General features: G+C 43.4%; 1 protein-coding gene across 2 annotated transcripts in view; it reads right to left on the bottom strand.

The window, feature by feature from the left end:
- Positions 1-1,347: 1,347 nt before the first annotated feature.
- VAT1 (vesicle amine transport 1) overlaps positions 1,348-11,872 on the bottom strand; it is a 57,880-nt gene continuing 47,355 nt past the window's right edge. For both annotated transcript variants that reach the window (XM_030221090.1, XM_030221091.1), the window contains 2 exons: positions 10,027-10,268; positions 1,348-1,621 (listed from right to left, as the gene is read on the bottom strand). In XM_030221090.1, the coding sequence (XP_030076950.1) occupies positions 1,523-1,621; positions 10,027-10,268 (341 nt within the window). In that variant the 3' untranslated portion in view covers positions 1,348-1,522. The remainder of the gene's footprint in view (positions 1,622-10,026; positions 10,269-11,872) is intronic.

The following is an 11,872-nucleotide window of genomic DNA, read 5'->3' as shown; positions in this document are numbered from 1 at the left end:
GACTCAAGAAAAATGTCACAAGAGTAGTGGATGCTTGGAATGCCCTCCTGCGGGAGGTGGTGGAAATGAAAACAGTAACGGAATTCAAACACGCGTGGGACAAACAAAGGAGCTTAGCCGAGATTGGGTGGCAGAGCTGGAGGCGGGGATAGTGCTGGGCAGACTTATACGGTCTGTGCCAGAGCCGGTGGTGGGAGGAGGGGCTAGTGGTTGGGAGGCAGGGATAGTGTTGGGCAAACTTACACGGTCTGTGCCCTGAAAAGGACAGGTACAAATCAAGGTAAGGTATACACAAAAAGTAGCACATATGAGTATCTTGTTGGGCAGACTGGATGGACCATGCAGGTCTTTTTCTGCCGTCATCTGCTATGTTACTATGTTTAAGGGTATTAATGGACACAAGTGAACAAATGTTTAAAAATATTTGGTCCAAGTGTTTTGCCTATATTCACATTCAGTTCAGGAACTGTGAAACGATTCCAGCAGCTCATTTTTGAAAAAACTGCAGGCACAGGGTGGCAAGTGAAAAAAAAAAAAGCCATACATACCTCCTGCAGCAGGAGGGGGCAGTGGGGGAAGGTGTTTATGCTCATAGCTTACTAATTTAAGTACCCTTACACAAGGAAAGCATACCTCAAGTTCAGTCTGAAGGACACCAATTCTGGGCTCACAGAAGCAAAAAACACAAGTCAACATTTAAGAGTTCCAGTCACTCTGGAATACATCCGTTTTTCACAAGACTAGTTTTAGTACAGAACTTTACTAACCTTTTCCGGATCTAGGAAAACGTTGGACAGATCATGTTGCCAATAGGACCTTTTGAGAAGTCCCTGAAAATACCAGTAGGTGGCTTCCAGTGGAAGCCAACTTAACTTCTCTTGCTGGTCTCTGAAATTTGAATCTATTTGGTATTGATCTGTTGAGGTGGCCCCAAATCCACCTGAATTCAGCTAAGAGCCCCGAAGAACCCATTGTAAACAAATAAAAATATGGGCCTTGCACTGGCATGTTCAGAGTTAAATGTTAAGGCTATTTAATTGTTCTAGATTTGGCATTCCAGAGCCTCCCCTACCTGGGAGGGTTTCAGGTGCTGATACTAGGCTCTCAAGATGCCTTATGTAACCTTTCCCCTCAGTTTCAAGGGTCTGAAACCAAAATCCCATTACCACTATATTTCTAGAGCAGATTCATTGTAGCCATCTTGCAACTGCCAGGTCACCAAGATAATATCAAGAACTGGAATGTATTTGGGGGAGGGGGAATTGCAGCAAACTGACCCAATAGATTCAAACAGAGGGGGGAAAAAACCCCAGCATCCAGTTTAAAAATAAAGTCTTATGAATATTATTTTCAAACATGATCTTTTATTTTATATATTCTCTAGCTACAACCACCACAGAGGTCAAGTAGATGCAGTTAGAGCAAATTTATTCAGATTTTGGCACATAGTATTGACCTGTCCTGTCCTAGGTCTCGAAAAGTTAGTAGACAGACCACAAAGTTACAGCAAATCCTTGCACGTCTAGTTCTCTTCCTTGTTTTCTTGCTTTGGTGTTTCTGGAACCAGAATCACTTTCCCAATATTCTTCTTGTCCTGCATCTGTCGCATGGCATCACCAACCTGGGAAGACATACACAAGTCAGATTCCTTACTCCTATTTCACAATACAGTCACAGGCATAACCTCTACTAGACAGCGAGTTTGCAATGTGATTAGGACACTGGGGAGAGGAAGAATCAATTACCCCATAACTTCTCATTTGTATCCCATGTATGGAAGAGTTTTGGCAGGGGCTGCAGTCAAAACACCTGCACTACTACAGACACTGTATACAGCTGTATCTGGTTGATTTAGTTAGTACTATGGATGTAATAGTGACCACTACAGCTTAACTTTCAAAGAGTTGAAGCACTAGGCCATACACAATTTGATTCCCCCTACATATCTTGATAAAGACAGCTAGGAAATTTCTATGTTCTGAAGTTTGCTAGGGGGAAGAGAGGGAGAGAAGAGATGATAGCGACAAATCTCAAGGGCATTAATGTACAGGAAAGCTCTGGAACAAGAATGCATATGATGAAGTTAAGAGGGAATAGACTTGAAGGGTGGTAGAAGCACAGAATGGCCTCCAAGTGGAGGTTGTGGAGTCCAGGACAGTGTCAGAATTTTAAAAAGGCATGGGGTAAGCATGTGGGATCGCTTAGGAAGAGGAAGAGTTAGGGGTTACAGAGGATGGGCTGACTAGATGAGCCATTTGGCCCTTTATCTGCCATCATGTTTCCAAAACAAAACCCAGCTTGCACAGAGTCCCATTTCTAACTGAAAAGGTTGAACAGTGTAAGACTTGCATGGAGAAAAGAATGTTTCCAAAAAAACCTCAACCTTAAACTAGCCTTCAGTGAGCCATTAACTAGCAAATGTTTAACCTCTCATTCAGTGCTGCGATACGAGGATTGAAGGGTGGCTAGTGTCAACACTGATAAATTCCCAGGGTGAGCTGGGAAACGATACACTGAATAGTAGATTGCTTATATTTGGATTTTCAGAACTTGACTAATTAGCCTCATGAGGTATTTTAAGAGTCATGAGATTGATTGCAGACTAAAAACAAAAGGGACTGAGTAATTAGTTATCCACATTGAAAAATGATGGTTAACCTCTTAGCCCATTAGGACAGAAGTTACCTGCATATAAATGTCTAGCAGTGTTGGTTTGCTTAAGGTCTTTCCTGGGACCTGTGCTATTAGGAATATTCATATGATTTAACCACTTTTACTCTGAGCTTCTATCTCAGTTAAAAGTGACAGAGGGATCTGAATTCTCTTGTGAGACTAGGTGACTGGGCATCTTAAGTGGCAAACAGTTAACTGATTTTTTACAGCCATCAGGGATCAAATCCCAGAAGCCACCATGAAGTCCCCAATTTAACCAAGAATATACCAATTAAACATTCCTACCTCTTACAAAATATATACAGAAACTAACATGTCTCCAGCAGTAATAGATGGCAGAGAAAGACCTGCACAGTCCATCCAGTCTGCCCAACAAGATAAAACTCATATGTGCTACTTTGTGTATACCTGACCTTGATTTGTATCTGCCATTTTCAGGTCACAGACTGTAGAAGTCTGCCCAGCACTAGCCTCCCACCACCCAATTTCCACTAAGCTAGTTAGTCTTCCCTCATTCCCAATTACGGTAGGCCATCCAACAAGCCAAATATTCCCCCTCCCGCATTACAAGCCTAATATTTTCCCACCTCCTGAATAATTATTAGGATAGCTGATGACCTGCACTTGTGACTGAGGTATCCGTATAAGGGCCCTGCCCCCTTCCATCCTGGCAGTCTTAACACATTTATGTCCTACTTCAAGAACCATTCAACAATGCTATGTTCCCAAGTTGATAAAACTTGAAAAGCATTTTTGATGGTTTGGGACCGTTGAGTCTCCTAGGGACTATTTACACCTTGAACCTCACACAAAGCATGACATTTATTTCTCCAACACCAGTAGGTGGGGTGTCTCCGGCAGCCAACAAAAACCCATTTCTCCACCCCAAGTGGAGGGTCTCCTACAGCCAATGATGAACAATGCACTTCTCCAATATACATGCAAGGGCCTCTATCCTGAATCCTATAAGCTTGTTAAGCATCTCCCCTTTTCAGGAATATGGTGTTTGTCAACCTAGTAAGCACCTTAAGTAGCTAATGGCCCTTCAAAAGATGTGGTCACCCCAAAAAGCATGAAGAGTGGTCATTCTGGTTACCTGCCCTATAAGCCTGAAGCTGTGAAATATGTTGGCATTCCTGTAACTCCAGTCGAGGTGCGGTAGCCGTGTTAGTCCACTCTTAAAGGTTATCAATAGAAATCAAACAAAATAGAACATGGAAAAGAAAATAAGATACCTTTTTTTATTGGACATAACTTAATACGTTTCTTGATTAGCTTTCGAAGGTTGCCCTTCTTCGTCCGATCTGACCTGTAACTCCAGCAAAGGCCATCTTGCGGGATTTCTATGACTACATCCTGAAAAATCCACTCCCTCTGTCCAAAAGCCTAAATCTTTGCTCCAAGCATCCCTAAGAGGACCAGAATCCTTGGTTTGCAACGCATTATGTAACCAACATTTCCAAGTGCATCTCCCCTCAAAAAAATCCTTTTAAAGTTTTCTTCCCAATCTGATGTACAAGGCTTGGTGGTCCAATCCTGCACAACTGCAAAACCACATATAGGCAAAAGTCCCCTCATCAGCCATTGTTGCAGTTCAACACTATTTAAAATCACTTAATGACCTTGCATCTAATCCATTTACTTTCAGCTTATGTATTTAAGATCATGTAATGACTGCATCATAACACTCTAAGCCACATTGAGCCTGCAAAAAGGTGGGATAATGTGGGGTACAAATGCAATAATAATAATATTGCTTTAATGAAGTGGGCCAAAGATCTGCATTCCCCTTCAATGGCAAGAGGTCACTAGTATTTGGGTTTGGTTTCCAATACAGCATCAATTCCTTCCATAAAGCGCTCAACAGCTGCAACAAAATCATATATGCCAAATGGGGTAATTGATATACAAAAAAAAAAGTCCATAAAGGAGAGAAATGCAGTTTCAAAATCCAAAAATAGGATTGGATGTCAGACCAAATAGCTCCAAACAAACGATATTTTGCTAGAGAATTTTATATTGCTAGAAAATATATAGGGGCCTGAAAAGAGCTCAGTAGTGTTCTATTGTAGATTAAAAACTGGTTAAAAGATAGAAAACAGTAGGGTTAAATGGTCAGTATTCTCAATGGAGAAGGGTAGTTAGTGGGGTTCCCCAGGGGTCTATGCTGGGACCACTGCTTTTTAATATATTTATAAAGGACCTAGAGATGGGAGCAACTAGTGAGGTAATTGAATAACTGTCATCAGCAAATTTAAAGTCGTTAAATCGGGGGAGGATTGTGAAAAATTACAAGAGGACCTTACGAGACAGGTGACGTTTAATGTGAGCAAGTGCAACGTGATGCATGTGGGAGAGAGGAACCCAAATTATAGCTACAGCATGCAAGGTTCCACGTTAAGAGTCACAGACCAAGAAAGGGATCTGTGTGTCTGATACGTTGAAACCTGCTGCAGCTAAGAAAGCAAATAGAATGTTAGGTATATTAGGAAAGGAATGGAAAACAAAAATGAGGACATTATGTCTTTGTATCACGCCATGGTGCGACCTACCTCAAATAGTGTGTTCAATTCTGGTCGCTGCATCTCAATAAATGACAAAAATGATAAAGGGGATGGGACGACTTCCCTATGAGGAAAGGCTAAAGCAGCTAGGGCTCTTCAGCTTGGAGAGAAGGTGGCTGAGGGGGAGATATGATAGAGGTCTATAAAATAATGAGTGAAGTTGAATGGGTAGATGTGAAGCGACTGTTTATGCTTTCCAAAAATACTAGGACTAGGGGGCATGCGATGAAACTACAAAGTAGTAAATTTAAAATGAATCTGAGAAAAAAGTTTTCACTCAACGTATAATTAAATTCAAATTTGTTGCCGGAGAATGTGGTAAAGTTTAAAAAAGGTATTGGGATCTTGCCAGGTTATTTGTGACCTTTATGTTATGCTTATTGTTTAATATACTGCATTTCAACACAAAGTACTATTAAAACATTGCCAACGCAAGTTAGCCAGGTAGACTTGGACAGCCATTTCTCTGTGATAAGTTGTACTGTACAATGAGGTGTTGGTCAGAGTCTAGAGGCAGACCTACTATAAAATGAGTGGGAACTGGATCAGGTTCTTCAAAAATAGACTCGGGATACTGAACTTATAGGCGTTTGAGATGACTTGACACGGTACCATGTTTCAGTACATGTGTGCCTGCCTCAGGTGTCTTGATACGTATACTTAATAATCACATTAGTCCTTGGCGATATGTCTTGTGAAATAAACATGAGCCGTCTTTAAAAAGACCGTTGAAAGATGATTGTTGATGTGTGTAAAATGCCACAAAAGTTGAAGGTCAATGGAGTGAAAATTCTAAAATCCATAAGACTAAACTAGCCCTGAAAACTTAGTGCTGAATATGAAATGAAAAAGTTGTGGGGCAAAAAGGATGGACAGCCAGATCACTGCAACGTTAAAAGGGGCTCTTGCCACTATCTACAAAAAAATAATGCAGTTTAAGTACTCCTGTCCCTACAAGTATGTATTTAGTGGTTTGGTAAGCAACCCCCCACCAAATTCTACATTAATGAAATGGGGTGCTATGTTTAAAATTTGGGAGAAAAAGCTACTTGGTCTCAAAAGCGATCTAGACTACACGTACCAGCTGTTTTGCATACTTAGATCCTGCCAAAAATGCATCCAGGAGTCACCACAGCACTTGTCAGTTTACGCACCAATGACTGCGCTCGGCTGCAGTTCGATGCTGGCTCCATCTCCTAGCAGTCTGTTTTATTACATAAGTGCATGTCAGTGAGCTGCCAGAGTAGGTGTGGGATACAGGCAGGGGTGGAAAAAATGTACAACTTGGGTGCCAGCCAAGTTTTAGAAAAGAGTCACTTGTCATATTATGTAACTTTCTGCTCTCATGAACTAAGTCTCAAACTTTGCACTTTGATGCATCTCCCCTGCCCCTCCCCCTCCTCCCGGTATCCATTACTCACAGCATGGTTTTTTGTTTTTTTACTTATGTTGAAAAAAAGTGGCAGACAGGTGATGAGCACAGGCCTTTTGGAAAAGCACCATGAGTAGGTACACTGGACCCACTCATCTGAGCAACTAGATCTCCAGAGGGGGGCAGCTTGTGTACCATACCGCAAACCCCATTATCACATTTAGTTTTACTACAGAGGCATAATGTATTTCTTGCTGCCACTACGACACAAAAAGCACCAGTCACTGAATGATATCCATGCAGACATCAACCATTTCTCCCTTCCCTCCCCCTAACCCATATTATACACGTTTAACAGTTTAGGTGAAGCAGAGACCACAAAACTTCATCTTCCTTCCTCTAAACCATTCATTACTAAAATGTCCTGGTAGCATATTCTGCTGTACCCAAATCTTAACAGTTTTGTGGTAATCCCTGGCAAGCAAGGCTGGATTACAAGACAGATCCTTCAAGAATGCCTTGTCTGAAAGTTGATTTCTACCTTTTTGGAGAAGGATGCCAGACTTAACTGGAAATCCTGCTGCAAGTTCTAGAACTGAATTTGAAGAAATTAGAAACTGTTCCAAAGCAGTTCAAAGTGATCAAATCCAGAAGGGAGCAGTCCCCTCTTGAATTATCACTTGTATACATTTCCAGTAACAGATTGTCAGCCATGTACTCAATTGTCTAAAATGACACTTGACAGCAGCTCCTGAGGAAGAGACTGGGTATGACTAAGTCCCTGTGAGTCACTGACCTAGGGCTACAAATGCAGGGTATTCCCATGCCTTGGGATTAAAGCTGAAGACCATGCGGGTCTTTCAAACCCTTGAGGGCCAGGGAAATGTGTAGGGAGATCCATTTCAGGTATTACTAGCTGGCAAGCTACTGACCCCTTTCTTCTAGCTGCACTGCACCATTGAAGTAGATAAGACCATATGATCTATCCAGTCTGCCCATCCATGCCATTTACTCTTCCCACTCATTACACATCCCAAGCTCTCTTGAATTCAGATACCATTTTCCATCTCCACCACTTCCACAAATTCACCACCTTTTCTGTGAATTACTTCTGATCTCCTTTCACCTTCATCCTATGGCTCCTTCTAGAACTTCCTTTCAACTGAGACTCACCTCCTGTGCAGGTATTTGAAGTCTCATTTCTCCTTTCCTGCCTTTCTTCCAAGGTATACATATTGAGATTTTTACATCTGGCCCCATATACACTATGAAAACCACTGAACATTTTAGTAGCTGCCCTCTGGACCAACTCAACCCCGTTTCTCTTTTTGAAGGTGTGGTCTCTAGTCTTGTACATATTCTAAATGAGGTCAGTTTTACAGGGACATCACCTTTCCTACTGGCCATTCCTCTAGCTTTTGCTGTTGCCTCTTCTATTTAAGATCCTACCAAAGTCCTGCTACTCTCGTGCAGAGGAGCTTACCCCCTAAACTGTACTGTTCCCTTGGGGATTTGACCCAACACATGACCCTGCATTTAGCATTAAATTTTAGCAGTCAAATTCCAGACTATTCCTCTAGCTTTATATTCCTTAATTGTGTGTGTGTGGGGGTGGGGGGGGATGGGGTGAATCACCAGGAGAATGAATCCTTACAAAGTGACTTGCTCCTGCCCAACGCTTCCTCTCCTCCATGACCACCACTCTGTAGTTGCATGTGCTGTAAGTTGCAGTAAGTGTCTGGACACATCCAGCCCACAGGCCATAGCCTAATACTGAAACTGTAGGGGCAGCCGAGTGGAGAATCAGCCCAAATGTTCTTGCACTGGCCCGAGAACCAGCTCTTGGGAGTGTTAATATTTGCCCAGTCCCATTGCCCCAGGTACAAAATAAGCACCTGTATATAATACTGCTTCAACTAATCACAGGAAGACACTATATCAAATTGTACCCCCTTCCAACGCCATTTTGGTGGTAACTCATGTGCAAACAGGGGTGTAGGCCTAGAGTTAACCTGGGTGGACCATTCCCACCCCCATCCCTATACATACATACAATATAGTGGGTTTTTCTAATGCCCTGACGTCTGCCCATTTCTCTCTGAACCCCCTCCCCCAGTCCTACCTCAGAGCTGTTGCCCATCACAATTCCTATAGGCAACTTGCTCCGGCCCTGCAGGTTTCTTTACCACATTCCCGCCAAAGAAACAAGAAGTGACATTATTAAGGGCAGGACATGATAGAGAGAAGCCTGCAGGACTGATGCAGGATGCCTATAAGAATTGCCACCAGCAATAGCTCTGAGGTAGAACGTCGGGGGGGGGGGGGGGGGGGGGGGGGGGAAGGTTAGAGAGAGATGGGCAGATGCCAAGCCATGAGTGGAGAAGCGGGAGACAGAGTAGTGAGACAACACCACTGAAGAGTTTGGGGAGCTTCATGGGCTGCTGACCACCCAGGCCCACCCTTAGCTACGCCACTGTGTGCAAAGGACACCAACCCTTATAGAAAGAGCCAAGATACTATATAATGAGCTGAGAGCAGGTTATGTAGTTCAGGCTACTGTATGAAAGATTCAAACAGCATAATGTTACTGGCAGAACTGCCAACAGAAGGGGAACACCAGTGTGTTTACAACATAAAGGATCATTTTTGCCTTAACCCAGCAGTTCCCAAACCTGGTCCTGGAGGCACCCTAGCCAGTCAGGTTTTCAGGATATCTACAATGAATATTCATGATGTATTTGCATACAGTGGAGGCATGGAGGTGCATGCAAATCTCATTAATATTCATTGTGGATATCCTAAAAACCTGACTGGCTAGGGTGCCTCCAGGACCATGTTTGGGAACCACTGCCTTAACCCAACACCAGCATTCACTCCCAATTCTGGGAATCCCCTGCCCAGCATCTCTTCTCCCAACTGCCATCCCTTCACTTGTGGTATCAGATAAAATGCAGCAGGGGTCTGGGAACCAGCTGGCTTGACTAACGCTAAGGCAATAAGAATTAACCTGTTTCCTTCAAGGCCCAGCTGTCCACTAGCTATTACATAGCCAGCAATGAGCAAGAGGAACCATTCAAAGCCAGAGAAGCTACCTGAATACTGCTGTCCCAGAAATGAGGGCAATGTCCCTTGGCTCCAGGTTAAGCTTATCTACAAGGTCACTAAACTACTACTTAGTGATAAAGGAATAGGAAGAAGTCATTTGGCTGTCTACCTGACTTGTCTTGGCCCAAGTCCAGCTTTGAGAGGATTGCCAACTGGTTACATGACTAATCTATATACTGAAACTTAAGCTAGGCCTATCAACTACCTGTCTGAAAAAGCAACACCCTCTCAGGAACTGCTGATGCCGTGTACCACTGCAGTATATACTTCCAAGACTTTACATGAAGTCACTAGTCAGTAAACAAAGCTTACCTGTTCAAAAGGCCACACGCTGTCTATTTTGGGCTTTATCTTGCCTTGTTTATATAGGTTAATCAAACTGGCTACGACACCAGCAATAAGCTCCCATTCTCCATCCAGGTGACCGAGGTGATAGCCACACACAGCTTTGTTGGCATGAATGAGCTGCAAAGCGCTGATGCTGAACTGGTTCCACCATGTCTTTGCCAGGGCAATCAAGTTCTTCTTCTGGCCAGTGAGCAGATTTGCTGACCCTTGATAAAAAGGAGAATGGTTCCCAATGAGTTATTGCCCCAAGAACACAGTTGTAAAGCAGGACCACTAGAGGATTTTAGTGACACTGGCCAGTTGTCCCACAACATTCGCCATACATAAGTTTAATGCAACATTTGAGGGCCTACAATGCACAGCAACAGCAAGCTACATATTCAACTATCAGAAGTATGTAAAAATGTTACAATCGTGTTCTATAAAAAAGCAGCTGAAATGCATTCTAGTGTAACATTTCTGAGAGGGGCCTTTGTCCGAGGTGCCTCAAATATTGAGTTTCACTGCTGAGGATGAAGGCTTTTTTGGTATGTTTCAAAGCAATTTCACCCACACATCTAGCAAGAACACAAGTGTACTATTATAAGGATCATCAACCCAGAACAATGAGAAATTGTCACTTATGTAGTGACAGCTCAGCCATAGACAGCCAAAGATTCAAGAGGGGAAAATGTTTAAAAACCCTGTTTCGACAGATGTAGGAACACAGCCTACCGCAGGGAACTCCCACAGCACACTGGTTGAAAAACACATTGGCCTAGAGCATATGGGCTGAGCGTAAGAAACATACTTCCCCACTCACTGCTTGGGGACCTGAAGATGAACCCACCCAAGACTAAACTTTTCATTGGACAACCCTATTAGTGCTGTAAGCCACCTGGGCATTACTGAGAATTTAGCCTGCTTTAAGAATTTTCTAAATGGGAGTTTATCTCGTGAGTGACAAGATGTTAGGGGCATTTCATGGGTGAAGAAGCCTGACCCAGCCCACCATTCTAACTTCTACGTCCCAAAAACCATGACTTGTGTATGCAAAGCTTAGCAGAGCTGTTATAGACATCCCAGAGGGCCTGGTTCAGTGAAGTTGCTGATCTATGAAAACCCTCTGCAGTCCCATAATGGGAACCTCATGCACAAAAGGCTGCCCAAGTTGAACAGGGAATGAAAGTCTCAGGAAGAAGGGTGTTTTATGGATTGTGAAGACAGGTTTGTCCTGTTAGTCCACCCTGAACAAGGCTGATTAACCCCTTCAATGGGTTCTAGGCAAAGTGCACTGGGCCTTCATTGCATTTTATTCTAGTTAAGTCCCACAAATGAGACCTAGGAGTTTTCCTCTGTAGAGAGCCACACAGGGAAGGAAATAAGTACCATTACAAGCTATTCCTGATGACCAAATGCCCAAGGGAGAATATAGGGACTTCTGCAGCACAGGGGTGTAGCCGGACACCCAATTCTGGACATTCGAACCCTGCCCAGATCTCTCCCCTACCCACTAGGCAACTGGGAGTCTCAACTTCTCTCCCAACCCCCCTGGTACTTTTAGTCCTTTGCCAGGAGAGACTCGTACCCAATGCTTGAGCCACCCCTGAGCCTTCCCTCTGATACAACTTCCTGTTCCTGGGACCAGAATTTGCAGAGGAAGGTTCAGGGCTGGTGTGAGCAGCAGGCATGAGTTGCTGCCAATAACGAATTGAAGGACTAAGGTACCATGGTGTTGGGGGTGGGGGGGATGCAGTTAGGACTCTTGATTACCTGGGGATGATGCTAGGCATCTTCAGCTGGCAAGTCTTGGGGATCCCTGCCAGACATC

This window comes from Microcaecilia unicolor, chromosome 12 (assembly GCF_901765095.1).
Source record: "Microcaecilia unicolor chromosome 12, aMicUni1.1, whole genome shotgun sequence".
Taxonomy (NCBI): domain Eukaryota; kingdom Metazoa; phylum Chordata; class Amphibia; order Gymnophiona; family Siphonopidae; genus Microcaecilia; species Microcaecilia unicolor.
Note: the sequence above shows the minus strand (reverse complement) of the source record. Positions and strands in the feature narration are given on the sequence as shown.